The following is a 14708-nucleotide window of genomic DNA, read 5'->3' on the forward strand; positions in this document are numbered from 1 at the left end:
GCACATTTGAGATAGGTTCAGTCCTATTCTTTCTCAGCACTCAGCACGCACTCAGCACTCAGCACATTTGAGATAGGTTCAGTCCTATTCTTTCTCAGCACTCAGCACTCAACACTCAGCACTCAGCACTCAACACATTTGGAATAGGCTTAGTCTTATTCTTTCTCAACATATTTGTAGTAGGTTTAATCCTTATCCTTTCTCAGCACCCAGCACTCAGCATATTTGAAATAATTTCAATCATTTCCTTTCTCAGCACTCAGCACTCAGCACTCAGCACTCTGCATATTTTGGAATAGTTTCAATTCTCATTTCGGGGACAATACCCAATTTCTAATTTCCATCTTTCAAAATACCTGAAATTCAAAAATTTGGAAATCATTCGCATATCTCCAGCTGAAATCTTATTTCCTCGAAACTTGATGATTCAAAATTTGCTTGTTAACCCTCCAGCGAAGGGCCCAACTCATTCATTCACATAAATCTTTCTCGAGCTTTGGGTTCCTGATTGTGAACCCAACTCAAATTCAATTCATATCAAATTTGACCTTTTCTTAAACAATTCTTTGGTTTGTTGGTCACTTCGGTCAACACCAATACGCGCGGTGTGCCTGTTCCGCACACCACACCTATTGGGGGTCCATTTGTTGACCTCATTTTTGTGAGTTCTTGTCTTCTCCTCCTTAGAGCCTAGATTCTAGCTCTAGAAATTCCTACTGACCATCCTAGAAAACTAGAATTGAGACTCACCCTTTTAGAAATTCCAGACACTTCTTATTTTTCTTTGATGTCTAACATTTATGGCACAAGACCATCGTCTTATGAATGAGCGGTTATGGGCTATTTTGTGAAGTCTCAGAGGAAAAGTTCCCAATAGGACTTCAAGCCTTAGGAAGACATCGTCACGACCTTTTTCGTCACATACACACATCAAATACACAAAGTTCACGACATTGCACGAAATCGGACTTCAATTAAACCCAAAGGACGGGCGAAAATGCGAACTTCTCCGGATGACCTCCGACGACAAGACTATGGTCTGGACACAGTAGGTTCGCGGCTTACAGTGACGTGATACAGTTTCGATTCATGCTCCTTGGGAAGCCGACGGCAGGAGCCGATACGATCGCGATTTTTCGACTGCTTGACAGGTTGGACACTATTGGAGAGGTTCCAATGTCTGTAGGAGCGACCAGAGGTGGGCCTGCAGGCTGAAGAGAGCTAGGGATTTATTCATCACTCTTATACCATGAAGAAAGGTGGGGAAAATATGTATCTTCATATTACTTGATTATTAAATTACAATTTTTCTTCTTATATAATAAGTAAAGGCTAAGGCAAACTTATTCCTACCATTACAACATACCAAAGATATAACAAAGAACAAAAAACAAATAAGAAAGAATTACAACATAATAAGAAAGGAATAAACGAGAATAAATCTCAAATAGGAATATCAGAATTTTACACTTATGTTTATTTTAATCAAGATAATATGCTTTTAGAAATTTAGATTTGCATTTAGGTTAGTTTGATATTCTGCACAGTTACGTAAGAGTACAATTGAACTTTAGATGACAAACCTTGTAATATGAAGTTAATTTCTTCACATAACATACTACATATTTGTTGTAGTTATGTTGATATGTTGCATTTTTGTTTGGCTTTGATTGGCACAGTGTTATGTCTTCCAACTTTGTAAAGTTTACTCCATTATCAAACTCTTAACATTGGTATTGGCTATGCTTTAACATAAAATGTCTCCATAGCCTCGATTCTTGATATCAACGTGATTTTGATAGAAAATAAAAACGATGGAAAAACATTTCGAAGTGCTTGATTTAAAACCCATAATTAGAAAGCATGCGATTTATTTTAAGTAGTCATATGCAGGCTGTTTAATTTAAAACATTTCGAAGTGCTTGATTTAAGGATGTTTAATTTCTGATTTATTTGTTTTACTTTGCAGGCTGTAAGAATCCTTCTCTTCATCTTCTTTTTTGCCCACACGTATCTGCATTTTGAGCAGGTATTTTGCATTTCTTTTGGATTTTGTTCCCTGTCATGAAACATATTGAATTAAATGAGGATAAGTTGTTGATTAATGGTAAAGATTATGTTATGTTGCATTATTTGACATTCTTTTCACATTTGCTTCTTAAGGTTTAAAGTAAATCATTGGCATAGTGTTTTATTTTGTTTTAAATGACCTAAGTTATCACTGTATTACTAGACCACCTTTAACAAGTGGCTTTATAATACTGAATTGAAAGGGTCCTAGAATGTATGCCATGCATATGTGGGGACTGAGTTAATAATAGTATAAGAGTATTGATCATATATTTAAATCTGAAGTTTATGTCTTATATGCAAAAGTAGGAGAATAATGAGTCCTTGATTTTTTTTTTTACTGTTTCATTCTCTTGACATTTGTTTGACTTCTAATTTTAGATGGATGTAAGATGATTGAAGACTTCTCATAGTTTCTTATGGAAACTCTGAGAAGAAATTTTTGGTTATGGGATTTCCCATAGGTCAAAGAAGTTGAGACAAGAAAATATTTTGATGGATGCACTTTCTGATTTATTGAATGTAATTTTGAAGATGGAAGGTGAGGCTCTGGGATTTGTGCATATTGGGAAGAGAGTGGAATCTTGTACTACTGAGAGAGAGAATGGAGGCAGCGGGTCGAGAAGCGAGAAAAGTGGATTTCACAGTGACTTGATTTGAATTTATAATTGATGCAAATAATATTTGTCCCAATCCTATTCATAGAGATAGATTTTAAAAATTTTAATTTAAATTGAATGTTATCGTCTAATTCAAATTTAAGACATGATTATCTAAAGGGACAACTCTTTTTTAATTTAAACAGAAGAGTGTTAATTAAAAAGTAAATATAATGTTATTAACGGCTCCGCTCTGAATTTTGTTTGGACATGAGCCTAGATTCATAAATTTGTTGTTTTTGGACTGGATAAACAACAAAGCCGTTGTTTCATGCTTCTGGACGGCAAACCAGTTCTTTTTCCAACTCCTTCTTTCTGTAAACAACAAGACAATGAAGTCCTCTTTGGTATGGTTAAGGTAACTCTTGGAAGCCTCAGAAAAGTATGATCAGCTAAATAACAGAATGCTGTTAGGAGTTCGGAGAGTTCAGGTCGAATGAACGCGAGCTATAAGAATTCCATTATGTTCACGAGGTCTATGCGAAGCAGCAGTACAAGACAGCAAAGCTGTTGCAGGTAGGCACGTTAGCAGCGAGAATAAAAAAATGGAAAAAGTGGGCCGCATAAGTGACTTTACACCCTTCATATGTTAGTGTTCATTAAATTTTATTGTAACTTATGCATTTAGGCCAAGTAAAAAACCATACACTCGATCTTTCTGAATAATTTTTTTCTAGATCACAACATCCTTAGAACAGTCTCAAGAAACTTATACTGTTCGAGTTCTTGCCACAGATTGTGCAGCATATTCACATATTTTGTTATTATTTTGTTGCCCCGTTTCGCAGCAACAACGGGCATCCCAAATATCTTTTGCAGGGGTGATAAACATACACGTATCACTAATTTTTGGCGTCATTGAATTCCATAACCAAGTCATAATCATGGGGTCTTTTTCATCCCATATATCATAACTTTGATCATCCAGTTTCGGTCCTATGCCATGAAGATGTCAAATTTTGTCCTTTGCCTTTTAGATAATTACAAACTAGCTAAGACCATTTTAAGTAGTTCTGCTTGTTTAGTCTATAATAGATGTATTTATTTATCAGTTCACTAGGGGAAAGATGAGTTCTTGCGCTCCTCATCAGATTAGGTTTAACAGTCTCAGACATCACAGGTTAATGAAAAAATAACAATTGCAAAGGTTGTCACAACACGAAGAAGAAAGAAAAAGAATATTAGCAAGGAAGGCCAATAATAAGTCTACAATGAAGGCCTGAAAAAATCCTAGATGCGTGAAAACCTAGGGTTTTTTTTCATGACAAAAGCGTGGAATGAAATTCAGATCTTTCATTAAGCACTCTAGTTAATATATATACATTTTACAATGAATATATAGAAACTGTAAAAAAATAAATAATAAAACTAAAATATTTCCTTCCTAAATTGGATCGACATATGAAGGGTTTTATTGTATGCCTAAACTGGATCTCCTATCAAGGGAAATATTCTATTCCTAAATTGGATCCTCATTTTTTGATGCGGTATTCAAGTTTTGTTGGCTAGAATGTTTCAAATACTTTATTATTCTTTCAGCTTAAAGAAGCAATCAGCTTAATACATGCTTTCAAGGCAAATGAACCACGAGAGCGTTTTGTGTTAAAGGCTATTTACATATAAAAGAAACAAATGTGTTGGATCACAATACAAATCCTTTCATTTGAAGTAAATACCTGATGCAGAAAATTTCACGGAATACGCCGTCTTTCATGATATTTATTTATTTATTTATTTGTTTATTTTTAATTTAAAACCTCTTTGGCAGCTTACCTAACAGCCCCTCAATTCAGTTACTATAACCAACTTTGAAATAATTCCTCTAATTTGCTCCATGAAGCCACATCAGCGTTACTACTTTCTATAGCATTTTTCAATAATTGTGCAAGAAATATCTATAAAAGTTTACTTTTCTTATTTCGTGATGTACATAATCACTATGTATTATATAACTTGCGCTGTTGTATGCATGCACTAATCCAAAATTTTGGACAATGGAGTTTAGAATCTCTCATAATTGGAATGTACTGGTCATTTGAAATATTTTGGAATCAACTTATAGTTGGATTAGCCTTATTTCTGATTGAAAAAAAAATTGTTTGCTGCATTAGATTGCTTTCTTGCCTAGATACTATTTAGCCATGCATGAACAGACAGCGCTTGAGCCTGCAGGCCTGGAAAAAAATGGCTCACGAACACCTTTATTTCAGCAGATTCTAAGAACAAAAAACCACCCAAAACTTATTCTAAATTTCTTTCTGTAACTAATAAATTGCGGTTTTTGAAATCAATCTTCACATATGCCTTTGTGTTTGTATGATTATTCTAATCTTCACATTATTTTTACATCATCTTTAACTTTGGATTTTCCCTTGTTTAGGTGAAGACAATATTTCCTTTGGGATTCTACAGTATTCTCTCAGTTCCTCCCTTGATCGCAGTGATGAATGCGTACTGGTTCTTGAAAATTTTCAAGGGTTTGGTTAAGACCCTGTCAAGGAAGAGACACGCACAATAAAAGTAGGCATCCGTATGAACAATCAGCCAATATTATGTTTAGGAATAATTTCATGTATTATCTTTATGCCTGCCTTATTTGATTTATTCTGGCTTAGCTTTAAGCTGAAACAACTTATTGATTCTTTAGGAAGTATTAAACGTGCTCTATGTGCGTGAAATCCAAAATTTGGACAAATAAAATAATGAAGCCTTTCTTTTCTATTTTATACGTTAGTGTTCATTAATTTCTATAATAACTTATGCATGCACTCGTCCAAATTGTAGACAAAAAAAGGATGCCTTGTGAAATACGTGTGAATTCAGTGTCTTTAGTTTTTTTAAACTGCAGTGAATTTTATTTTTATCTATAAACTTATTGTTTATGAATAAAAGTAATATGTTAGTTTGAATTTTATTCTCTTATTTTATTAAAGGAAAAAAATTTTTTTTTTTACAGCTCTCAGTAGCGGAACTTGTCACTTTCATGGGGAATTTGTTTTCATGTACTTCACTTCAAATGAATGTTTACGCTCTCATTTTTACTGTGAAGCAAACCGATTTTGTTTTTTCTTAGAATGATCTCTATTAGGTGCAATATTAGAGTGTGATAGCACATTGATTGAAATGTTATATTCGTGGCGAACAATGATTACCTGATAATGTAGAAAAATAATGATAAATAATTTTCAGTTGACTTTTGTGTTAATCATATAATTCATGTGATTTACTATGTGAATGTTTTCAATACCTGTTTAGGGAGATTAGAAATTGAAAACAGATGGATGATTCATTTGACATGTCAAACATTAAAATTTATAAATTTATATTATTATTTCATTTGTAATGTGTACAATTCTCTCATGTTCGTTTTTTTTTTGGTAGGCTGATCTTTTGAATCCGAGCTGTAGGATTTTTTATTTTGTTTTTAATCAATGTGATACTCATTTAAGAACCTCTCATGTGCATTTTAACAAAGTTTATTACGTAACCATAACATATAAATCTCAAAAATGTCTGTAGAAAACAATTAAAGTTGAATATGAAATAAAATCAATATTATCAAACTAAATAACATCTTAAATATTGATAAAAAATAAATTAACATCTAAGCAACTTTATAAACCTTTAAAGCTCTTTCAAGAGAAAACTAAGTGGATAGCAAGTGATTGGTGAGTTTGAGGCTCAAGCATTGTTCTCCATCAGAAACGGTGGAAAGGGCACCGGGCTAGATACACAAAGTGGTAGATAAAAAAAATATGGCCTCTTCGAATTTTTCATTTTATTTGCATTCTAGCACATTCAATATTAATTAGATCAAATATGTGATGCAATTTTTTATGAAAAAGGTGTTTATTGAGAACTGGAGAAACTACATAATATAATTTTCTTATCCTATATGGAACATGCTAGGACAAGAAAAGGCATGCCTTTCATACTCTTGGCTAAGTTATTACAAAAAACCCACAACAAATTTGTATGACTGCACACAAATAAAAAATCATAAGAATTTTTATAGTATGTGACCTGATTTGTCAACATTGGCCTATTAAGTAAAGTTTATGATTGTTCTCTTGTTAGCATTTCTTTTTGGTTTTGACTTTCAGTACATCATCTGTAAATGTCTATGTTGTCAGTCAGTCGACATTTACATGCAGCTACTATATATGATGATTTTTGGATAACTTTATATGAAATCTTACAATTACACGCTTATATACTTAGATAAAATCTCTTGAATAGTTCTTTAGGGCCAACAATATCCAAGCCGGGGACAACAAATGAAGCTCTTTTGCGACAGATTCCTCTTCTAGGAAGTTTTTTTAAGTTTGGATTTAACTTCAATTATTTTCATCTCTTCTTCTTAGTTTGAGGAGACTTGAGATTATAACTTATTGTTCGTACTCATGAGTCTTTTTGGCAGTGTGCTCGAATGCCCAGTATATTGATTGTAAATAAAATAAAGAATTGAAGGCGGGGACAAAAAAAAAAAAAAAAAAAAAAAAAAAAAAAAAAAAAAAAAAAAAAAACTGCAAACTATTTAGTTGTGATTTTATTGAATTTTTTTTGGCAGTGTACCTGAATGCGTATCATTTTTTATTAAAATTTTAAATTTTCTGCAATCTAATTTTCTTTCTTTCATTTAAAATTTCAAATGTTTTTTTGCCCCAAACATTAATGTAAGTAATTTATATTAGCTGACGGAAATTCTTTCATCTGAATTGAATTTTATCATTGTTTTATTTGTTTTATCAAAAGATAGGTTAGTATTGTTAAGATTGAAAGATTATCACTTGCAAAATTGCTTGTTGTATCATGTTGTTGAATCTAAATCTAGGTTGCATTTTAGATCTGTTGGAAAATAGGTGAAGTCCTTGTAAAACCTAGAAAAAGAAAAAGTTAGCATAAAAAATTCACAAGAATTATATATAAAAATTCACTCAACTGCAGGTTTCACATAATTTCTCTTACCATAAGACAGCTTTCTCTCTCTCTCTCGCTCTCTCTTTATAATAAAAAGCCTAAAACGGCCAAAATAATATAACAAAATATTCAAAACACTAATGAAATAACTAAAAATAGCAAATAACTGTGGTTAAATCTTCACAGTACATTAATTCCTATGTAAAAAATTAGGATCCACAATTTGACAAAAAAAAAAACATGTAAAAAATTCCAAATCCTAAAGCAACTGTGATATTGCTGTTTTACTATCAGAATCCCTTTTTAGATTTATTTTTAAGAAAAAATGACTTTTCCCTTCTTATTTTTTTCTTCTTATGCAACGAATGCAGGAAAGCCAACAGTCTAATGGAAATGAATATTCATCAAAACATGTTCATTAATCCTTCGCAAAAATTGCACAACAAAAACTATATTGAAAAATTTAAAGGCATCAGCATATAGAAAAGCAAAAGTAAGAAAAGTAAAAAAGAATAAATTCCTCCTGTTGCTTTGAACAAGTCTTCTGAAAAAGAATAAGACTCTAATGACTTTAAATCTCATTACTAGCTTCTTGATTATTGCATTTTCCACCTCCAAACCACTGAACACTTAAAATGCCTGATTTTCTCCACCTTGCTATATAAAACTACAATCCTTCATATTTTTCAAAAACATTTAAATATTTACCAAACAATCTATTAAAAAAATATAAAAAAACATCACTATTTGGGTTCAATTCTGGAGGCAAATGAATAACCACCAGTGTAATCAAAGGAAGAATCACTATGCAGCTCCTTCCCAGGCAGCGGTTCATTGTATGGATGATGAGCATTCGTCGTGCTCCCAAAGTCCGTCGCAGATGAAGGCGTAGAATTCGCATTCGAGCTCAGCCCCGCATTCTGCAACAAAGTTTCAATTTCCTTAACCAATTGATTCATCGTCGGACGCTGCGCAGCGGATTCTTCAACACACTGCATGGCCAGCTCTACAAATCTCCTGAATCCTGTAAGATTTGTTGTGCTGCGTAATGCAGGATCCATCATCTCCCTCAGACCATAGTACTCATTGTCCTTCTCATTTAAAGTCATTCTCACCTCCCTAACAATATACTTCCCTTTCTCTATTGGTTGCTTCGCAATTATCAATTCTAACATAACCACTCCAAAACTGTAAACATCACTCTTTTCTGTCAACTGTTGGGTCATATAATATTCTGGATCTAAATAGCCCTGTAAATGTAGATGAAAATGCAAATCAGCATAAAGAATGCTTCTCAATAAAACATGTGTAATCATGTTAAAAAGGGGGAAATTTACATATGTAGCACAGAATTCTTATGTATTTAAATACCTCACACCTAAACGTTGATATTTACACACATAGCACTTTGGTGGTTTAAGCCGATGCATGAAAATATTGGTGTTTTAAACCGATGCATGAAAATGTGTATTTGACTTTTAAAAAGTGGTAATAATGTTATATTTTGTGATATTAAAAAATTAAGTGCTGTGTGTGTAAATATGAATGTTTAGGTGTGAGATATACAAATATATAAGAATTGTGTGCTATGTAAATGCCCCCAATAAATAAAAGAATGAAGTGTTAAAATAATCCTTTTATTATGTATATGGGGCAATTTTAGTTCTAGAATTTATAAAAGTGTGAAATTAGTCCCCACTCTTTAAATTGAATTGAAATTGTACGTTGTGGGGACTACTTCCCCCATATTAAAAGAATCTGGGGATCAAATTGGCACTTTTATACACTCTGGGATTAAATTGACCCACTGCAAAAAGTTAGACTATTTTAACACTTATCTGAAAAATAAAATAAAAGAAAAAAATCCAATGATCTATAAGGAACCTACCAAGGTTCCCTTGACTTGGGTGGAAATATGCCCCTTTTGACTGTCTGATACAAGCTTTGAAAGCCCAAAATCGGCAACCTTTGCAATCAAATTCTCATCCAGAAGAATATTGGTAGATTTGACATCTCTGTGGATTATTGGTGGGTCTGCTAGTTCATGGAGATAAGCTAACCCTCTTGCTGAACCTAGAGCAACTTTAAGTCTCCTGGGCCAGTCCAGTTTTATGCCATTTTTACCTGCAGAGAAGAATTTTGATATAGTTGTTAATTTATCTGGAGTAGGAGAATATCTGGAGTAGGAGGTAGAGAATATCTGGGGTAGGAGTACGAGTAGTTTGAAAAGTTCTTGAATCAGCATACCAATTAAGCTTTCTCTTAGGGTTCCATTTGGGATGTACTCATATACCAGCATTTGCTCTCCTTGCTCAAAGCAAAAACCTACTAGACCTACGAGGTTTTTGTGATGAACCCTTGAAAGTAATTCAATCTCAGTCTTGAATTCATGGCCACCCTGCATGGATCCTTGTTGTGCTCTCTTGACTGCTACTACTTCCCCACTTGAAAGATATCCTTTGTAGACCTTCAATCGATATAAACTGACTTGCTTAGTATTTTTCATTTATTCTTTTTTTGAAGATTGGTATACAACCACTCAATCCCTATGTATTTACATATCTAACATATGAACTTTAATTTTACACATAAATCTTAGCTATGCATAAAAAAGGTGCATTTTGCCTTTTAAAATTAAAAATAGTTTTATTTTTGAGGTGATTTAAAAGTTTTAGATGGCATAAATGTAAAAAAGCAAAATATAGGTTTTAGGTGTGTAAATTCATAACAGTTGGGTGGTATGTATACTACTTGAAGCTTTACTTGACATCTCAGGGAATTACCTTGCCATAGCCTCCAGATCCGATTTCATTAGCTTCTGCAAAATTATTAGTGCTCTTTCTGAGTTCTTCATAGGAAAAATATCTTGCTCCTTTTAGTTGCGGTGCACCATCGCTTTCTTTTCCAGCGGATAGCCATGATGCTTAAAAATAGTGAACGGAAGATTAGTACTTCGGTTATTTTAAGATTTCAGGGTTTGGAAATGTTTTTCTAGATCCAGATTGTGCTAAACATGATGGGCTATAAAAAAAATAGATTGTTAGCTAGGATTTGGAAACATTTTTTGCTATATGAACGTATTTTTCTTTCTCATCTACTGGAAAAATCATCAAAATAAACATTTCCTATGAATTCCGCTATGTTTGGAACTTTACCATAAGGCTTGCTTTGTTCTACGGCTCTCTGGGCTCTCCTCTTCTGTCTTAAGGCATAGATTCCAACAACGAAAAGTACAATAAGTAGAAGGACACAACCAATCGCAATTCCAGCGATTACTCCTGTACTCATTGAGCTTCCTCCGCCATTGTTGACTGCAAAATTTTAATGTGTTTTAACCACAGGTTGTCAAATATTCTCGCTTAAATTTACAGAGCAGATACTTTACCTGATGAGAAAGGGTAAGCAGAGGCGATGAAATAGTATGGTCCAAAAATGCTCGGAGGGTCGAAGCTCTGGTTGCTCAGAGCAAACCCAATTTTGATAACCTCTAATCGGTTGAAATACATTCGAGATGGAAAGAGTTTTGCATCTACTTGCAGGTAGTTGTCTCGGTTATGGAGGAGGTTTGAGAGAGAGACAGAATGGGGAGAAAGCTTTAATTGAGTCCAAAGACTGTTTTCTAGTTCCTGGAACCTTGAACTGTTTGACGTATCCCGAAAGAAAGGTGCTCGGAATACTAACCAACCCTCGTATGGGTAAGCACACTCACAGTTCTTAGGGTTAACACTTTGATCGAGGGGACATGAAGGAGAATTACAATGTGATAGGTTTGTGGAATAAGGCTGTTGCAGCTCTTGTTGAAGGCTGCAGTAAATGGAATTTACTAGCTGCGTAGTGCACACTGGATTCCCGTAGAGTCTGTAATTAGCGAGCTAGGTGTAATTCAACATGAATTAATGGAGGTAATTCAAAAATTCATAAAAAACCTGTTTCAATCGGAAACTCACATTAGGTTTTCACTGAATCCCGGAGATGATTTGAACCCAGAAATGGCGTTGTTTTTGAAATCCACGAGCTGCAACTCTGAGCTGGTTTTATCCAAATCTAGGGTACCATTGAATGCATTGTTACTTAGTAACCTGTAAAATAATGGTTTTCATGATTTATTGTATGAGAGGATCAGTAAATTTCCACTATGAAAATAAATTGGGGTTACATACACTTGTTGCATTTGGGGAAAACTGAACATTTGTGTTGGAATGTTCCCATAGAGCCCTCCAGATTCCAGCACCCTGTGGCCAAATTAATGAATGTCATGAGATGATCGGTGATCCTTAATACCAACATAACATCTAGCATTTTCATGCAAATAAGGAACTCACAGAGTTGTTAGGGTTTCAAGTGTTGAGAACCAGTTTGGAGCTGGACTAGGATCAAAAGAATTGTTGCTCAGATCCCTACCAAATATTTTGCAGCATCACGAGTTACTAAGAAAAGATTACACGGTATAAAAACTAGATTATGGATGTGTAGTAGATTCTTAGCAAGTCCTTACACATAGTTGAGAAGGCTCATCCCCGTCAGATCGGGAATTGATCCAGTTAGTTCATTATTAGCCAAACTCCTGAAGAAATGAATAGTACGGTGCATCAGATAAGATAATTTTGCAGTTTTTAATGTGTTTTCAATGCTATATCGTCTGTAACTGTCAAATTTTTACTTACAGCTCGTTGAGTCTGACTAGGTTGTTTATGTTAGAAGGAACTGTACCGCCTAGGGAATTCCTATCGAGTCGTCTGCACCAAAAGTAAAGATTAATCACCCTTTTCAACTACGATATCAGATGAAGAAGATATGAACAGCAGGGGTACCAGGCTAGTATACTCACAGAACCTCTAGTGATTTTACGAGTCCTAGGGATTCTGGAATCTGGCCTGTAAATTTGTTTGAATCGAAGAGTCTGCAAAACATTCGGTGTAATTTGTTTCTTAAAAGGATCTTGGAATGTTGAACTGAAAAAGGCAGCCAAATTTACAGAATGATAGAACGGCTTACAAATGGATAAGCGTCATCTTGGAACTGAAGAGACTTTCTGGTATTGCGCCTGATAACTGGTTTTTGTTGAAATGGCTGTCGATTGAATTGAAGAGAATTATTTGTATGAAAGAATATCAAAATTTGCTGAATGGATGATTAAAATAGGAATGGAGGCACAAACAAATGCTTTGTGTTGACAAGCTGGTCCAAGCCAGGGGTGCTGTTTGAGGAAACTGGGATAACTCCGGTGAGCTGGTTATCTCCTAGGTCGAACCAGTATAGATTAGAGAGCAGTCCCATTGAAGACGGTATCCTTCCAGTGAGCTTATTTGAGTTGAGAGCCCTTGAAATGACAAACAAGATAGAATTAAAACCTCATATTCCATTCTAATTCTTTAACAAAATATCATCATTGAGGACTTAAATCCCCTTAAAAAAAAGTGAGGCAGGATGGCAGGATCACTGAGATGATTCTTACAAGAATGAGAGCTTAGCCATGTTGCCGAGCTCCTGTGGAATGTTACCGGTGAAACTGCAACCAGCCAAGATCCTGTAAACAAACTATAGTTAATCCTACGGTACTCAATGAGGCTGTTCGAGGAAAGAATATGAACCATAGTAACAAACAAAAAGGTTTCTGCTCACAGGGTGGTGAGCTGCTTCAGATTTTCAATGCTTGGAGGAATTGGGCCACCCAGATCACTGTTTAAAGACAAATCCCTGCAAATTCTTACAGTTAATATCCAGCTGATTCTGAAACATAATCTGGAAGAACATTTCACACGTTAAATGTTCTAACTATGATTCAATTTGACTCGAAATCTTTGGTGCTGGTAGGAATTACGTACAGTGATTGCAGCTGGGTTAGTTGGGATATATCGCTACTCAACGTGCCCTTGATTCCCATCGTGTTTAGGGTTCAGCAGGAAGTGAAGAAAAAATTATGACAACAAATAAAGGTGATAGAGACAGACGTACAGCATGGTTACCCTGGAGTCACTGCACACAATTCCTTCCCATGGCGTACTGCAAGGATCATTATTTCCCCAGCTCGGCGGTGTGTTCTGCCATTGGCTCATCAGAGATCTAAGAGCCGCAGCTGCAAAAGAAGTTCTCAAAGCTATAACAAACAAACGAGGAGATGAATTCTTGAACGTTCTGATTTTTAAATCTCCATGATTTCAATTGCCGTTTCATCATACAATACAGAACACATAATTTTTATCCGTTCTGAATGTTCATTTCAATTAAAAACGAAAGGAGATAAGAAGGGCAAGAGATTCACCATCTTGAGGATTGGTATCTCCAAGTCCACCCTGAAGTCCAGCAGCAAATACAGCAAACAGCAGAAAGAATCTGGAGAACATCCGTAACCCTTTCTGATTGTGAGTTATGTCTTCTTCCTGAGAAGCAGATTTCTTCGTTGCAGAAGAAGAGGCGTAAAACTGCAGAAAAGAGATGAACTTGTCACCCATCATCAGCTTCCTCGATCAAGTATTCAAACATGAAGAAGGAGATTAGGAAGAAAGGATTAGCCTTTTCATTACCTTCAAAGTCAGCCTCATTCTTGTCAGGAAGGATTCATCTTCAATTTGGAGCCAAAATAGGCATCTCGCCAATTGGCTGCTTCAACGCTTCTAAAAATTTGAAGCCGGCTGGCTGCAGAAAATGAAGGGCGGCGGATAAATTAAAGATTGAGATTTTAATTACAACAAAGTTTGCTTCTTTGAATCCATCCAAATGCTAGGAGCCATGGTGATTTTCATCGAAAAGTCAAAACGGACTGCAGTTCTATAAAGCATGGGGTCCCAGCTCTTCTTTATTTCCCTCCAGACTTGTATATCATATCGGTAGCTCCCCACCTAACTCATTAATAACTGCATACCTACATAAAATACAATTCTCACAAAATACTAAGTGAGATTTCATATTTGCGGGCCTAGCATTATCCTTGTCAAATACATCAAAAATATCACCTTTAGTTATGTTTTAAAAGTGAAATATGCCTTTTCATGCTATAAACCAAAAATGTTATAAATGTAAATACATAGGAGTTGTGTGGTATTTATGTAGATTTCCCAA

At 34.7% G+C, this 14708-nt stretch overlaps 2 protein-coding genes across 4 annotated transcripts in view; one reads left to right on the forward strand and one right to left on the reverse strand.

Moving 5' to 3' along the window:
- The window catches only part of LOC110024585 (transmembrane protein 56-B), a 65758-nt gene extending 58609 nt beyond the window's left edge, over window positions 1-7149 (forward strand). Inside the window, exons 8-10 of one of the 3 annotated variants that reach the window (XM_020724632.1) lie at window positions 1970-2029; window positions 5110-5249; window positions 6969-7149. In XM_020724632.1, coding sequence (XP_020580291.1) covers window positions 1970-2029; window positions 5110-5247 — 198 coding nt within the window. In that variant the 3' untranslated portion in view covers window positions 5248-5249; window positions 6969-7149. Of the gene's footprint in view, window positions 1-1969; window positions 2030-5109; window positions 5436-5685; window positions 5867-6968 lie in introns of those variants that run through there. The other 2 variants (XM_020724633.1, XM_020724631.1) reach the window with 2 other exon arrangements.
- A 1003-nt stretch (window positions 7150-8152) lies between these two features.
- LOC110024583 (probable leucine-rich repeat receptor-like protein kinase At5g49770) lies at window positions 8153-14498 on the reverse strand. Its single transcript, XM_020724629.1, has 20 exons — window positions 14174-14498; window positions 13912-14071; window positions 13605-13725; window positions 13475-13546; window positions 13272-13346; window positions 13105-13176; window positions 12808-12969; window positions 12645-12719; window positions 12478-12549; window positions 12314-12385; window positions 12145-12213; window positions 11972-12046; window positions 11810-11881; window positions 11597-11728; window positions 11035-11507; window positions 10805-10960; window positions 10433-10572; window positions 9897-10116; window positions 9538-9773; window positions 8153-8899 (listed from the first exon to the last, which is right to left on the reverse strand). Exons 1-20 carry the CDS (start codon window positions 14189-14191, stop codon window positions 8393-8395), a joined length of 2979 nt encoding a protein of 992 aa, XP_020580288.1. The 5' UTR covers window positions 14192-14498; the 3' UTR covers window positions 8153-8392.
- Window positions 14499-14708: the final 210 nt, after the last annotated feature.

This window comes from Phalaenopsis equestris, unplaced genomic scaffold, assembly GCF_001263595.1.
Source record: "Phalaenopsis equestris unplaced genomic scaffold, ASM126359v1 Scaffold000259, whole genome shotgun sequence".
Classification (NCBI taxonomy): domain Eukaryota; kingdom Viridiplantae; phylum Streptophyta; class Magnoliopsida; order Asparagales; family Orchidaceae; genus Phalaenopsis; species Phalaenopsis equestris.

What these genes read in the sequence shown, in the direction of transcription:
- LOC110024583 (XM_020724629.1), bottom strand. An exon ending in CTAACCCAGCTGCAATCACT is followed by an intron (nt 13,347 to 13,474) that starts GTACGTAATTCC and finishes AAGAATTTGCAG; the next exon opens with GGATTTGTCTTTAAACAGTG. An exon ending in ATGAGCCTTCTCAACTATGT is followed by an intron (nt 12,047 to 12,144) that starts GTAAGGACTTGC and finishes AATATTTGGTAG; the next exon opens with GGATCTGAGCAACAATTCTT.